The sequence below is a fragment of the Seriola lalandi genome, unplaced genomic scaffold (genome assembly GCF_002814215.2).
Source record: "Seriola lalandi dorsalis isolate HSWRI2012SDOR001 ecotype SW California unplaced genomic scaffold, Sedor1 jcf7180002054976, whole genome shotgun sequence".
In the NCBI taxonomy this organism is placed as follows: Eukaryota; Metazoa; Chordata; class Actinopteri; order Carangiformes; family Carangidae; genus Seriola; species Seriola lalandi.
In genome coordinates this window covers 3273-20085 of record NW_019525526.1, presented here as the reverse complement: position 1 = coordinate 20085, position 16813 = coordinate 3273, and the positions used below count along the sequence as shown (strand labels likewise).

General features: G+C 40.4%; 1 protein-coding gene across 1 annotated transcript; it reads right to left on the bottom strand.

The window, feature by feature from the left end:
* Nucleotides 1-1276: 1276 nt before the first annotated feature.
* On the bottom strand, nucleotides 1277-14279 carry jade1 (jade family PHD finger 1). Its single transcript, XM_023396368.2, has 11 exons — nucleotides 14151-14279; nucleotides 11871-11953; nucleotides 10424-10491; nucleotides 9145-9302; nucleotides 8397-8581; nucleotides 7454-7665; nucleotides 6841-7008; nucleotides 5944-6060; nucleotides 4809-5411; nucleotides 3641-3758; nucleotides 1277-3224 (listed from the first exon to the last, which is right to left on the bottom strand). Exons 2-11 carry the CDS (start codon nucleotides 11917-11919, stop codon nucleotides 2137-2139), a joined length of 2766 nt encoding a protein of 921 aa, XP_023252136.1. The 5' UTR covers nucleotides 11920-11953; nucleotides 14151-14279; the 3' UTR covers nucleotides 1277-2136.
* Between the last annotated feature and the right edge of the window lie 2534 nt (nucleotides 14280-16813).

Below are 16813 nucleotides of genomic sequence, written 5' to 3'. Positions count from 1 at the left end.
CATCCACTCTGCGCTCCACTGAGCCTCTGTTATTATCCAGTGTTCATTTTTATATTTATCACTTGTGACGACTTTTCATTTTTTTAGGGGCTTCAAAGCAGCTTTCGTTCCTTTTTACATTCATTTAAATTAAGTTTTAAACATGTTGCTTTAACTTTTCATTTTCACAGGTAGTCTCTGTTTAATTCCACTGAATAGAGCTGAAACAATCAAGTCGGTCAACAGTTAATCAGCAACTATTTTGAAAATCTATTTTTGAGGTAAGAATATTTGCTTCTTTTTTTGTTTAAAACTACAGGTTGGACAAAACGAGACATTTAACTTAAGTTTTAGGAAACTGAGTATTTTGCCATAAATGTAAAATATTAAATATAATATAAAAATGATGTAGTTGCAGCCCACTGGTTCTTCTGGAGATTTCTGCCCCCACCTCAATACAGTGAAGGAGATTTAAATCATTAATATTAGTCTTTGAATGGCAGTTATAAGTTTACCTCCACTGTATTAGGGCGGGGTCACTAACCTGAAACTGACATGATCTGCAGGACTTAATTATGTCCCAATATTTCAAAATTACCCCAAAAATCAATCTGACACTTACGATGTCTTTGGAAACTTTTGGCTCTTGATTGGAATTTAAAACAAAGTTGTGCAGAGTTTAAAATAATTTATTTTGAAAGTTCATAAAGATGGACCGAATGATGATCAGAACAATAATCAATCAATGCTCCAAAATGTGTAATCACACTGTAACCTCGGTTCTTTGTTTCATTAGATATTAACTAACTTTTATCAATTTTCTTTTCCAATTTCAAATCATTTTATTCAGGAAAAGTTTCGAGGCTTATTGAAAAAATTTAACTTCAAGAACTTTACTGAATTAAAAAACAGGCAAAACATTCATATTATTCACAGATGTCAGAAAATGTGCACAGCTGCAACTAATAATTATTTTCATTATGGATTTAACTTTTTATTTTGTCAATTTAAGAAATTACAAATGTTTTGTCCAGAATCCAGAGATTCAGTTGATTGATGATTATAAAACAGAAAAGCAGCAAATATCTCATGAGAAGCTGGAATGAGTCGATTTTGTATTTTTGCTAAAAAATTTTACTTAAAACTGTTGATCGATTAAATCAACTCGTCATTCAACTGGTATTTATACCAAAAAAAAACATCAACACAAAGACTGAAAATTCAGAATAACATTTTCCAGTTTGAATCTGCATCATGCAAAAGCAAGAAGAAGATTAATCAGACACAGATCCCAGACTAAGTCCTCCAGAGTGTTTATTCCTCTTTAAGACAAAAGACAAAACAAGGTTCATTTTGCATAACAGTAGTAGTACAGCAGCGGCCGAGGGTACAAAACGCTTTTGTAATTTTTCAGTGTAAAAATAACTCTACTCATACCTCACACCTGTGCCGTCCTCTCGTAGTGCAAACGCTTCAAATAAAAGTTAGGCACATGATGGATACGATACGATCGCAGTTCAATTACACTTAAGTGCTGATGACGGGTAAAACATCAGTCTGGATTCCTTTTCTCTTTTTGTCGGTTTGTGGTTTCTCACTTCATCGCTTTGAGCTCCGGACACAGACTGAAGAAACGATGAGTTTAAATATCGATAAAAGGGCAGTTTGACTCCCTGTTTGTGGCTGTCGAAGCTTGATATTAAAATTAAAAAAAAAACAAAAAAACAGACCTATAGAGTCCTATGTCGCTGACAAGGGGAGGATTATCTGTTTCAGCTTTTTCGACTAAGTGCAACCGACTCGTGGTCGAGTTTAATACTATGCCAAAAACAAATTACATTGCAAGCTTATGGTCCCAAGCAACAATCACAACTTCTCCCTAGTTGATGCTTTTGCTTGTAAATATCTGAGCAAGCGTTTAAGTGGCAACTTGACATCTTTCTACTTTGAGGAAAAAAAATTTTAAACTAGCTCAAAATAAAGTAAAAAGTAAAATATTTCCCACTTTTACATATGTTACAAATAAAAAATAAATATCAGCTCTGTTTTTAATCTAGGCATTTCATGATTCATCCAGAAAAATAAAGGTACAAATAGCGACCGTCGTTCTTGTCCCACTAACACAGTGCAGCTTATTCTCAAAGTGTTGCTCCGCCATCAGGAGGCCAGCACGCCTCGGCGGATGATGTCAGACCCGTAGCGGCGGCCGAGAGACGAGTCGCCCCGCAGCTGGTGGGAGTGGCATCGTTTCAAGCAGGGCTCCACGTCGCCGTCGCCCGGCTTGGAGTCGGAGGCGTAGCCGTCGTTCTCCGTCCCCGTGCGGAGTCGCGTTCTGGGGTACGACGGCTCCGGCGTGTTGGTCAGCGGCCTCAGCAGCGGCTTGCGTTGCTCCGCCTCCTCCTCCTGTTCCCTCATTGTCAGAGGCCTCTCGCTCCTTTTAGGGATCCTGAACTTGCCCCAGCCTTTTAGGTGTCCGCCCACAGATCCATTGGATGTGTGGGAGCCGCTGGCCTGGCTTTTCCTCAGCCAGCCGTTGGCTTTAGTGGCAGTGGCGGCGTCCAATGCCACGCTGGCTTTGTTAAATTTAGTGTTGGTCGTCACATCCAGAGAGACGGGGCTTCTTTTGGTCATTCCTTCGTCTAAGAAGTAATCATCGGTGTCAGAGTTTCTGATATCCACCAGCCTGATGGACACCGTTTTCTCCAGATGCTTTGACCCGAACTTGTTCTTCACCTGGCTGGAGAAGCTCTCCGTCACCTCGCTCCTCCTCTTCCTCCTCCTCTCCTCCTGCTCGTGGTCGATGTCTCGTTTCCCTCTGGTCAGCGCCTCGTGCTCGGGTGCCGGGGCGTCCCTCCGAGGACCTTTCCTGCTCTCGGGTTTGTGCAGCTTGACAGCGACTGTTTCCTGAACGACCTCCAGCTTCTGGAGCTTTGGGAACTGGATCTCCTGATTGATGTCAGAGTTTTGGATTTCGGCGTCGCTCGCAGCCTCAGCGGGCCCCGCCTCTTTGATTCGAGAGCTTTTACTGTCCTTTGTCTCCAGTGGTTTGCTCAGATTGTCCTTCTTGTGCGTGTGCGGTGAGTCGGAGAAGCTCTTTCTGTCGCTGCTTTTCCTCTTTTCCTGCTTTACAGAGCCTCGTTTGGTTTTCAGTCCCGAGTGGCTCCAGGACGAGCGAGACTGGGAGCCCTGAGAGGATAACCAGCCCAGAGAGAAGAGCTTCTCCAGATCCTTCGCTGAGGGATCCCCTGAAACAGACAGAATACAGTCCACCTTTACACTCATGTTCAACATTTTGTGATATGATCCAATAATATTATCCTTAATTTCTGCAAAGTTTGTCTTTTTACACGTGAAGATTTTGTTTTGATGCCGATCAGAAGAACAGTTCTCTGATTATTTCCTTTCTATAGGAATAATTAATTAGTGACTTCATCAATAATTACCCAGCCTTTATCAAATCATTAGAGATCAGATGAGGTTTTACAAATGAAAAAGTCAACTTAAAACTTGTGAATCTAAATCACAAGGGCAAAAATTTTAACTTTAAATAACAGATTCTTATTCATTAAAAACAACATTTTATTTAAAATGCAAATGGACATAAGTGTATTTTCCATGTTGAATTGAATGTGTCTTTCGTTCTGTCGTCCCGTCCACTGACCTGTGAGCAGCTCGTGGTCCAGCAGCCTGACTTGGTGCTGGAAGATCTGCTCCTGGACCCTCCACAGCGAACGCTTCATCTTCTCCCTCCGAGTCACCATGTAGGTCAGGTTACGAACCTAAAGAGCAGCAGGTCAGAGCACACGGACATTAATATAGACCGAGAGCTTAAAAAAACATTCCACATACCCACAAATACTTGTGACCTTTGATACAACTTTCCTGTCAGCAAACGGTGGCTAAGGTGCCTTGTAAAAACTCAGCCTGCGTGTTAGAGCTGTCAGTTTAATTATCATATACATATTCATATGTCTGTGAAACTGTAACTAGAACTTGATGCAGATTAAGATCATATCAGATTAACATCCTCCACCTCTGGAGCTTCCAGGTCCAGTTCATTACATTTAACAACTTGCTGCTTCATGAATTTAAATTGATTGTGATTGTGTCTTGGACGAGACGATGCTGAGACATTTGACATTTTACAGACTGAACAACTGAATCAGACACAGGAGAGCTAAATTGAGGAAAATGCAACATCATCATCATCATCATCACAAAACTTTGAAGGCTTATTTCAGGAGTCAAGATACTTGTATATATTTTGTATGTGGTGATCATCTTTCTCCTTGTATAGTGTATGAGTAGTTTCCTGTTGGCACATATAATTATTAGTTATTCTTATTTTTTTATTCTTTTTCTTCTGCTTGTTGTGCTAATTACAGTTTTAAATCTCACCAGCACAACCCTGTTTACTCCTTCAATGAATTGTTTAAATCTAAATAACTTAATCTATTGATCAAAACATTAATTAGTCGTTAGTCGCAGCCCTATTATATAATATTCTCTTGTATGTAACATGTTGTTATATTATGTACAGTACATACACAGCACGACACTAGCCTCCTGTTTCCACCTCATGTGTGACGCTCTCACTCTAATTATTTCATTTTAAACAGCTCAGTCATTCCTACATCTGATTCTATAATATGAACTTCTGCTCTATGGATCAATAAAAACTCTGAACTCTGACTTAATTTAAATTTATTTGAAACATTTCTTTGGCCAACAGGCCGTCACTCCCTCCTCTTCAAGATGTTTTCCTTCTGGCCTCTGCTTCTCCCTGTGCTCCTCTGAGCCTTGCTGCTGCTGCTGAAGTGGAAACCTACCCTCTCCAGGTCCTGGCGCAGGTGTGTGAAGAGCTGCAGCCGCCGCAGCAGCACCTCCTGCTCGCGGCGCGCCAGGCTCTCCTCCTCGTCCTTCTTGGGCGTGAGGAGGGGCTGGTTGAAGTTGGCTTTGCGTTTCAGCTTCCAGTACTGGTAGAGGAAGTCCACCACCTCCGGCGGCAGCTTCAGGTGACTCGCCACCTCCTCCACCTCCACAAACTGGTAGAACTCCTCCTCCATCTCCTGCAGCTTCAGCTTGCGGAAGCTGACTCTCTTGTCCTGCTGGCGGCTGCTGAGGGCCTCCGGGTCGCCGGGCGCTCTGTCGATGAGCTGAGGGACCACATAGGAAGAAGAAGAGGAGGAGGCGGCGTCTTCCTCCACTCTCACCCTGCCTCTCCTCCTGCCCTTCTTGTCTCTGACGCCCTCCTTCTCCTCCTCGCCCCCCGATTCTCCGTCTCTGGACTCGGCGCCCTCGAGCCCCGAGTGTTTGGGGCAGTAGGACTTGAACTTGACCTCGTCGTCCTCTGTGAGGATGGTGTTCATTTCAAGGCTGGCGTGGAGGCCGCACGTCACGTGGAAGGCAGTCCGGCAGTTTTTCGCTGAGCACTAAAGCAGCAGCAATAACAATAAGTCAGATTTAGAAACATTAAAAAAACACTTCAAATGTTTCCTAAAGACACAAGATGAGGTTTAACTCTGACTCCAACTAGAATAAATGTAAACGTTCTGGTAGCACTATAATCCTTGAACATCCAATAATAGATCCATAAAATCATCATTTTATACCCGGATTATATCTGGAAATCCATTTATACTAATCAGTTACATTGATAAAGTTTTCTGCTGTCACTCTAAGGAAAGTGACAGCAGAAAAAATGTGTTTTCTGATGAGCGGCCTCCTCCCTCCTCCCCCCTGCTGAGCTGTGAAGTCATTACAATTTCATTTCCCATGTGTTCGACTGTGAACAGCAGAGGGAACAGATGCAGCATCACGCTCGCCGTGAACGCTCCGCAGCGCTAACAAACACAGAGGATATCACTTACTACCGGGCGGGCGGGGTCTCGCTTCGCTTTTCGCGTCTCATTACATTAAAAGTCTCAGTGTTTGTTGGGAGTGAAACGCGAGCGGCGTCTCTACCTGTATACACGCTCCGGTCTTCTCTTTGCACAGGCAGCAGATCAGCGCCCATCTGTTGCTGGGGATGTGGGACACGTTGGTGATCGGCTCCATCTTCTCTGGATTCCCGATGCTCACCTGCACGGCACAATTAACACATAATGAGACTCGTGTTGTTCCAACGTCGGCGCAGGTGACCCTGACATCGACATGTTTGTATTAATCACCACCACGTGTGCAGAAATGTTCAGCCACTGTTGCTCCGGTGGGAATAAAACCTCCTGTAGTGCTTGTGCTGTTTTCGCAACACTAACAACAGTCAGTGTTTAAACTCCCTCACGCTGTTAACGGTCACAGTAGGTTTTGGTTCGCAAACAGACTTCGGGTTAAAAATTGTACTTCAAAGATTAAAACTGATTTTTTTTTTTACAAGCAGAGACACAAACAGTTTCTCTAACAAGCACTTGTGTGAAACAATGTTCATGTTGATATTAGCACCTGACGCAAATTTGTAAAACGTGATTGTCGGCTTCTCATTTGCTGTGATGGATCATCTTTTCTAACTGAAGCGTGAGTTGTTTAGCAGTTTGAAAATAATCTGAATCAAGGTCAGTAGCAGTGTGACAGACATTAAAAACCTCAAGACACTAAAGAGTTAACATGTTGTTTTCCACCTCTGGAGACAGCTGTTGGTGAGTAAAGGAATGAAGTTTGATGCTGAACTCATCGTTTCTTCTAGACTGGTGAGTAAACAGCTGTTACTGCTAACGTTAGCTATGTAGCAATAGCAAAACTTACGAATAGCTCCTTTAACAATGTTGCAGCAAGTGTGACAAGTATCTAAAACTGTGAAAACACACAAAAAGTTTAAATATATATACACGACTGTGACTGTCTGCAGGTAGAAATTGTCTTTACCTCTGGAATCCACAAGGCACAGCTGACGTGGACCCACTTGGTTCCACTTCGGGTCGGCTTCATGGCTCCGCCCTTCTTGGGACACAGCTGGCACTTTGGCAGGATGCCGAGGGCGCAGATCCGACACAGCCAGCTGCCCTTGGGGACTTTCTGGATGCCGTAACACGCCTGGTGAGAAACGCAAACAGACCAGACAGATACTCAGCTTCCAGACAGCAGAACAAGGATCAATACAGCAGCAGCAAATCAAGACAAGTGTGTGTGTGTGTGTGTGTGTGTGTGTGATGAAGTCACAGAAACAGCTGATCTGACATGTTAGACGAGTCGTTTTCATTGTACTTTTCATCCACAGTGAAGCTTCAGAATCACATCTCACTGTGACTTATTGTGTTACATGTTACTGAGCATAAAGCCGGCATTATCTCTAAATTACCATATTTTGTCATAATTTGTGTACTCTTATAAATAAAGTTATGAAAGTGAGACAGACAGTGGAAGTTGCTCAAACTCATCTATTAATATTAATGACAAAAAGCAATTATGCAACTTTAATTAACAGTTTTTTTTCTTCATGTTAAGTGCATCAAAGTGAGTCTGTGTGACGACCTCTGACCTGGTGGACGCAGATGTTGCACTTGTCGCAGAACACCATCTCGTTGTTGTCCTCCCCGTCGGGCGACTGGCACACGTCACACACCACGTCCTCGTCGTACTCGATGCCCAAGCCCTCCTCCGTCTCCATGGCGTGCGTCATGTTGTCGTGGCAGCGCCGCTCGAGCTCCTCCATCACCCGCTCCATGGTGATCTCGTCCAGCGGCGGCATGGCTGCAAACAGACGGAGGTAATGTTGCACAACTTGTTTGTCACCAGGTTTATTTTAATCCTTTTGTTGATGTTGTACTTGATAATGATCAGACATTTTTTCTTACTCTAATAAAAACCTCCTCTAGTGAAATCCAGTTTTCATCATTTTGATTAGTTGACAAAATGACACAGTCATTGAAATTATGAACAACGTTTAAAACTAACCACTCGTTTCCTTTTTCTTCTAACAGCTGTCAGTTGGCGATAACGTCTTTTACCCAACAGCCACAAAACATTTAATTACTACGAAGTCATCTGACCACAATGACTCGATAAAACGAGCTGTTGATAACTTTAGATAATTATATGTATCCAAACAAAGATGTGGTCAAAGCAACAAACGCAGCCTGAAATCAGCCAGAAAAATAACAACGGGAGTCTCTACTGGAAACAAAACCTCAGACGTCCTGATATAAACAGAGATTATAGCTTGGATGGAGTGAAGCTGAGAGGGAGTTAAAGATAACTTGACTCGCAGGCCCCTGTGTCAGTTTTGTCAGTACAACTATGGGATGATAAAACCAAAACCGACACTGCTGAGTATCCAGTTTCTTTTCTGCAGCTTCACATTGTACAGAATCAGCTTCTAAACCAGCGCCACACTGATCCAGTGAAACAGCGGTACCCAACATTTGTGACGTGTTACCTCTTAAAACAAAAAACATTAGACTTCCATATGTCTGGCGACTCACCCATCTCAGCGAACTCCTGGTTGATGATCTGCAGCCAGGTCACGTCCTCCTCGTTCAGGTCGTAGCGGCACATCCCCTCCGCCAGCGTCCGGATGTCGACGTAGCCCAGCGCCTCGGTGCCCGACGTCCGGATCAGCTTCTTTGGCCTCACAAACATGACCTCCTTCCCTTTCTCTGCCAGCACCCTGCACAACACAGCCGGGACACACACACACACTTACATTTACTGTCTTGCACATACAGTATAGTTCTATGTACAACCTATCCTGTGTGCAGGTTAAGGCTGATGCTGCTGTCGGTACTTGAGAGATTTTATAACAATATATAAGCTGATAATCATTGTTTTAACATAATCACATAAAATAAATAAACAATCTTGATAAGGAACTGTTTAGATTTATATATACATTCAAGATACACACAGAGTGGGAGGCTGACATATAATCCAATACCAATAAATCTTCAACACATCTGTCCAGCTCTGGTGCAAACGCCTGTTTAAGTTTCTTTTTGGTAGATTAAAAACAACAACACCCGTAACACAACGTTTTCAGTCTCTATTTGAACGACTCAGGTTTTGTTACTTAACTTTCTGACTGCACGCCTGTAAAACTGACTGTAAAAGAGAGGCTGTTAAAGTCGCTGTCTACACAGACTTTAACTTCACGAGCCTCTCCTGCAGTGGTGGAAACTCTCAGGATCACAGCTGTGACTTTCAGGTGTTACAGCGATCTGTCTGTTGTCCTACCTGGCCACGGGCTGTGGGATGGACTGGGGGCTGACGGGGACCTGGACGCCCTTCTCCCACTCCTGCCTCCACGGGTCGGCGAGGACGTAGTAGTCCTCTGGGTTTAGCTGGTACGAGTCGTGCACCTTCATGGCGGTGATCAGGTCCGTCCTGAACACCTGCAGCACACAACAACAACAACAGTCGGCACAGCACTTAAACATTTCACTGCATTAATAACTACAGTGTTGCTCTGACTGTACGGAGGAATACTTTCAGCTGTCAGAGAAAAGGAGGAGCTGCCTGGAAAGCAGATGTGAAAATATTAAAACACCACACAATCAATGACTCACGATCAATTATTTCATCTGGAATAAAGTTGAAAACGGACCCAAAGTTGCAAAAGTGCAAATTTTTGGTAATAATTGTCTTTACAACCTCGAATTTCAAGCTGCAATGATTAGTCGACAACTGATCAGCAACTACTTTAATAATTAATTAATAATTTAAGTAATTTTTAAAGCCAAAATGCCCAAAATGTGCTGATTCCAGGTCCTCACATGTGAGAATTAGCTGCTTTAACTTTTTAACCTTTTAGTATTTAAATATTTTTATCTACTAGACTGTTAAAAAAAAACATTTCATAACATCACAATTGAAGAAAATTGTTTTGCTTCACTGGCTGAATGATTAATCAACTAATGAATAAAATAACTGCTGGATAAATTGATAATGACAAATGAAAATAACATTTGCCTTTTTTGCACAGCGATATCGTTTATCAGTGTTTACACAGGTTAAAAAAAAACTACCGGGCCGAGTGCAGCCAGCTGAATGGGAACCGGCCAATCAGGATCCTGCTCGGGCCGGAGTCATTGTTTTGCTTTAATTTGACTGGCCCTCGGTCAAAGGGAGTGTACAGTGGCCTGCAGGGACCAAGTCCACAGACTGTGCAGCAGATAACAAGAGAGACGTTTCCACTCTCAAGGACTCGCTGTCTCGTGCCAAAATACATAGGTTAACGCATCATATAAAATTTTATTTCAAAGATATTTTGACATGGTTTAATGTCAGACCTCAAAATGTTCCTTAAATTATTTAAAAAGTTTATCAAAGTCCCTTTTTTGATTAATATAACTATTGTTTTCATATTTTTTAAAATAAGATATAAAACTATAATCAAATTATAACAAGATATACAGAATATAGGAAGACTGTTGATGACATGAACTACACACGTGTTTATGTGTTTATCTAATCATCCTACAGCATCATGGTTGAGTTGGATGGAGGGACGTACCTCGGAGGGTTTCTGTCCGGTGCCCCTCCTCGGCTGCGATGAATGCTGGGACCAGCAGGTAGAGTTACCTGGAGGAGAAACACCACAGAGAGTGAGCAAAGGTCTCAGCATGTCTTCTTCGTCTGTTTCTGCAGCTGCTGCTCTAATGAACATTGAACAACCTCACATCCTCAAGAACTGTATGGATTTCCCCCATTGGGGAAACTTGGTTAGTTTGTATAGTCAAAATGGTGCAACAGATTTTTTTCAGTTTTCAGTTTCATTTCATTAGTTGTTACTAGTTTGACTTTTGTCTTATTATATATTACAGACACTTTGCCGCACTGAGACCAGGAGAAAACTAATCCAAGCCTTCATCTGCACTAAGTGTGGCACCTTGAAAGCCTGAAGAATTTTTACGTCAAATCTAAAAACACTGTATTTTTTTACTTTTATGCGTTTTACATATTATAGAATCAATCTGTGTACATATGGTTCATGTATGCAGGGCAAATTTTTAAAACGTTTCCCGAACTTGTCAGAAATATATCTGAATCTCATTTCAAACAGCTTGATAAAACATTCTTAACTTCACGTCCACTTTCTAGTTTTTCTCAGAGCCGTCAGACACACAGTCTTCATCAGCAGACAGAGTTATATCAGTCTTTCTAATTCTTTATCATAAAACGCAGCACTGAACTGTTCACCTCACAAACCCCTGAATGAGAGCTGGCTAAAAGCAATCTCCCATAAGAGCTTTGGGTTTGTTTTGATACCAGATGGCACATCAGATAAATTGGATAAGAAAAATCCAAACAATCACAGGGAAGCATCTACACACTTGTGTGCTTTTTCTGTGATTAGCAACTTACCCAAGCATTTTGTATTATGTGATAAAAAGCTAACCCATCCGAGAATTTATGGACGATGAAACAAACGGCACTGAGTTCAGCCTGTCTGCCTGACCTGCCGGGATGTCTTTTAAGGTCCAAATGCGCCTCCTGTCCCTACTCTGTCTCCTGTCTCTCAGACTGTGGAGCTTCTTTTCCTTTTCCTTATTCTTTATCCATCTGCCGCCCTTCTTTCTTTTTCTTTCTCTTTGTTTCCTTCCTGAACATGAAGTGTAGATTTACTGACACTGACATTAACAAGATGGAAGGTACATTTTCAGGACAAAACAACTCCTCTGACAAAGAAAATGTTATTTGAAAATGAAATTGTTATTTAGTAATGGCAAGAAACAGATGACAACAACTACAAATCAAACTTAACTTGTATGTAATGATTAAATATAAGCCAAAATGAGTTATGTAAGAATTAAAGTTAGCGTTTCCTCTGATCCTGCTGACTTTACATTACTGCACTTTCACTTGTGAATTTGAGGAAAGTGGCAGGGTTGTACTGACCTAATTCAGGTCTATATTTGGGCCTGGTGTGAATGAGTCAGCAGAGACAATATTTTGCTTACTTCCATTGTCGGAGTCATCACTGCTGCTGGGGTGCCTGCTTCTCTTCATCGTTGTCTGTCTGCGGAGCTCCGGCGTGGGGACACTTCACAGACAAGGCAGGGGGTTAAGATAAAGTAAAACTCCAACACTTGAGAAACTGATAAGAATTCAGACTCAAAACTGGCGCAAATAACTTTCAAAGATTAGTTAATTAATCAATTGAAGCAATAATTTTAATAATCAATCAATCATTTTATGGTTCCAGGTCCTCAAATGTGAGACTTTGCTGCTTTTCCTTGTTTTACATGATAGAAATGTAATATTTTTTGGATTAAGGACTGTTAATCAGAAAAAAAAAAGATATTTAATGACATAACCATGTACTCATTTTTCACAGTTTTGTGATGTTTCATAGACTGAATGTTTAATCTAATTATTATTTTCATTATCTAACAATCTGAGGATTATTTTTTCAATGAACTGATGGATCGTTTTGTCTATGAAATAGAAAATAGTAAAAAATGGCGTCCCACAGTGCTAGGTGACATCTTCAAATGTTTTTTTTTTTCACCCAACAATTCTAAATCAGTCAGGTGTGACAAAGAAAAGCATCAAATCCTCACAACTGAGAAGCTAGAAACAGAAAATATCAATAAAATAATCATTAGATAAATTGACAATGATAATAACCATTAGTGCCATATGTTGATAGGTTGAATTGAATCAAATCCTGGCATAATCAATGAGCAAGTTACTACAACCCCAACTTTAGAAAACACACAGAAATGATGCACAATTACACCACAAATAAAAGCATGTTAATGTACGAAACATTACCACTGCTGAAAATAATTAATATGTTTATTTAAGATACCAATGTGATGTGATCCTCAACTAACATGATTAAAAATGACAACTTGAATGACAAGTTTCTACTCGAACAACCAGGATCATTTAGGAATGCTAGGAAAGTGAACTCACCCTAATTGTAAATGTATTACTAAAATATCAGTTCTTAGAAACAACGCAGCGCGAGGCAAAGCACCACAGTAAGACAGAACTATAACGCTTGTCACTATTCCACCTGTTTCCTCCTGATCTGACAGCATACCAGCCCTGCGGGGATGTGCAGACACACACACACCACAGTCACAGTCCCAACGATGACAACAAGAAGTTACCACATGCAACACAGACAGGAAACAACGCCTTGCAGCGCTATGAGCTTCGTGTGCGCCGTGCAAAAAACACAACAGCATGGACTCTATACTCCCGACAGGTGGAAATATCTCAGGGTCTGCTGCTGCCAGCGTGCACAAGGGGGAAGATGCTAACCCTGGTTTAGCTGGCTAGGCTAACAGCGGGCTAGCCACGGTTTGTGTGACGCCCCTTCTTCCAACCAACAGACAGCAGAAAGCAGGCTAACTAGCGGCTAACTTTAGCTAACAGCTGACTAAACCAAACCCTCTTTAATTGGCGTTACCCCAGCGTCACGGTGACACACACAAGGCGAGATAGTATGTTTACGATTTGATCATAATTTGCTTCAAAGCAACAACACAACCTAGCGTTGTATTTGTTTTACCCGACTGCAGACTCTAGCTGGCTAACGTTAGCCAGATTGCTAATCTCCCCCTACCGTTATGCAACATGCGGGCCCACACCCGGCGCCTCAAGTGGAAATGTTTATGATACGATTTTTTTTCAAAATACTCCGCCACGTTAGATTAAAAATAGGTCATTCTAGAAAACTGCCCCCCAAGAAACCGGTTAATATTGTGTTTTTCTCAACAGCAGCAGTAACAGCCTGCACGTTACATTTAGATGACGTTGGTGGTTACTAGCGTCGGTAAGCTAGTTAGCTGGAGGCTAAGCTACACGTAAATTACCGTAGTTGTATTTAGCATTATCCAATGCCGCTAACATAGGGGTTTCTCCTGCGGTGCCGCTCATTAAATCCCAGTCACAACCAGCGATCTGCCAAAGGTTAAGGGTCAATTATTGATTCAAACAAACTACCTGAAATCAACGTGAACACACAAATGGAAGGTGTTGATTAATACGTTAATGATGCATTTGCTAGCCAGCGGGACACAGTGTGGCAGGTTTACCAGCGATCCACTGGATGAGGTTAATCTTTGGCGCCATTTTAAATGACGATGTCGCGTTTTCCTAGCGGGCTGCTAGTGCGACCATACTACAGACCTAAACTCGCTCAAATAGCCCGTTAAGAACACTCTGGCACATATGCACATGAATTAAAACCGTGTAGAGTTGAAAATAAAGTGGACAGTACATACAGAGCACGTCAGGCCGATGCAAGCCGGTGTTTGAGTTTGATGTGAAGCGCAGTTTTTGCCGTGAGTTCCGCTTGACCCGCATTCCACATACACAAACACGGAGCGGCGGCGGCCGGGGAGGAGGTTACCCAGCCCGGACTGCAGCTGCGCATGTAGGCCGCTGGAGGGCAGCAGAAACCCCTGAACCGGCCCCCGGAGCCAATGATCCAACAGATCCGGGGACTAATACTGGAAAAAATGCATCATCATTATGTTTCCAGCGTCGCAATATAACCAGCCGTTGCCCAGTTGCTAGTTTTAAGTGTCAACAAACATAATAACGTGAACATAATTCTTTCCTAAGTGGGCATGACGTAGCAGTCCCATTGACTGACACTCACTCCTTTTTTGGCAAGTAAAAGCTTCATCTGTTAAAGGGACAGACCGCCAATATAACACTACAGCTACGATTATGGAAAAAAAAAAATACAAGTCAGTTAAGAAATTTAAAAAATACAGAATAGATTAACTTTCCTCCTCCAATAAGAGTTTACTAGACCAAAAAAATCTGCCTGTTTTAAGAAACTCAATTTTATTCATGATATTAATATTTTCGAAATTATTTATTTAGTTCAAAGAGATTGTCATTCACAGATTCTCAAAGAGACAGTCATCTAATTTTCATATTCTTAAACATCTCACAAGAGAAGTTCAAATTACAGCAGTTTTTACCCTGTTTGTCTTAAATTAAATTTTGATTGTATAATTTAAAAAAGTGATTTTCCATTATTTTTTAATGTAATATTTACGTTACTTATATGATTTTAACCTGTGAAAATAAACAAAACAAAGTAGTTGTCCTGTAGTGCCCTGAGATATTTCTTCAATTATTGATTTCAGTATTAATCAGCCATGAGACAAAATGGTGTTATAAAGGGTTTAATCATTTAAAGGAAAGCTTAGAAAGAATCTGTATAGTAAGAAAATTCAACCCAAGAAAATATTGTATTTACTTCATTGAGATTTCACCACAAATTCAGTCTGACAGGCTCTGGAAACGTCATAGTATACTAAGGCATAAAAATGTCAAATAATAATAAGGCACAAAAATGTCAAAGCATGACATAGTATATTGAGACATCAAATGTCATAAAAATGTCATAGTATAGTAAGGCATAAAAACGTCAAAAATGTCTTAGTAGAGGAAGGCATAAAAAGACATAAAAAGGACACAGTGTAGTAAGGCATAAATAGTCATAAAAAACATCACGGTATAATAAAGCATAAAAATGTCAAAATATGTCAAAGAATAGTAAGGCGTAACATGTCATGAAAACAACATAAAAAAGAGTAAGGCATAGAAAGTCATAAATAGTATACTGAATCATGAAAAGTCATAAAAACGACATCGTATAGTAAAGCATAAAAAGTCATAAAAACGTCATAATATAGTAAAGAATGAAAACGACACACTATAGTAAGGAATAAAAAGTCATAAAAACGACATAGTATAGTAAGGCATAAAAACATCATAGTATAGTAAGGCATAAAAACAACACACTATAGTAAGGCATAAAAATGTCAAAAAAAGGTCATAGTATAGTAAAGCATAAAAAGTCATAAAAACGTTATAATATAGTAAGGAATGAAAATGACACACTATAGTAAGGCATAAAAAGTCATAGTATAGTAAGTCATAAAAACAATGTATAGTGAGGCATTAAAATGTCACAGTTGGGCATAAAAAAGTCATAGTCATGGTTTCCCTTTAGGACTCTTTGTGTTTGGACTTTTGTATTATGTTTGGACTTTTTTAATTAGTTTGGTTATTGTCATTTCATGTTTTATTTTGAAGTAGCTTTCTTTGTGTGTCTGTTGTTGTTTTTACTTCCTGTCTTTGTCCAGTTTCCGTCCAAGTTGATTGTCTGCCCCACCCTAATGTGTTTCACCTGAGTTCTATTGCCCTTGCCTCCCTTTTGTATAAAAGTCTATGTCTTCCCCTTTGACCTTGTCAATCCATCTGTTGTCTTCACATGGATTCCTCTGGATGTTCCCCATTTGATCTTAAGCTTTTTCTCTAAGTAATTGGATTTTCTATTTGTTTTTGTACCTGGATGGTTTATTTGGGATTTGTGTTCTTTTTGTAAGTTTCCATTTTTGTTATTTAATAAAATGTCTTTCACTTTGAATTGTTTGCATTTTGGGTCAGTTCTTCATGCAAACGTATAGTAAGACATGAAATTTCATAAAAATGTCAAAGTATAGTGAGGTATAAAAACTTTAAAGAATGTCATAGTGTAGTAAGGCATCAACTGTCATAAAAACATCATATTAAAGTAAGGCATCAAATCTCATCAAGAGACAGTATATTAAGGCATAAAAAGTAATTGAAATGTCACAGTATAGTAAGGCATAAAAACGTAAAAAAAAATGTCAGTATATTAAGGCATAAAATGTCATATAAATGTCATAGTAAAGTAAGGCATAAAAAGGTCATCGTAACTCATAATACATCATAACAACATCATAGTATAACAAGGCATAAAAACTGAAAAAAATGTCAGTATAGTAAGGCATAAAAAGTCATAAAAGCATTCATAGTATAGTAAGACATAAAAAGTCAAAAACGTCATAGTATACTAAGGCATAAAAAGTCAAATAGACGTCACACAAAATAATATAAT

Coding starts and splice junctions, on each gene's coding strand:
- jade1 (XM_023396368.2), bottom strand. CDS start 11,919: ATGAAGAGAAGCAGGCACCCCAGCAGCAGTGATGACTCCGACAATGGA. Junction 7,009..7,453: donor GCAACATCTGCGTCCACCAG/GTCAGAGGTCGT, acceptor GTTTCTCACCAG/GCGTGTTACGGCATCCAGAA. Junction 3,225..3,640: donor GGACCACGAGCTGCTCACAG/GTCAGTGGACGG, acceptor TGTCTGTTTCAG/GGGATCCCTCAGCGAAGGAT.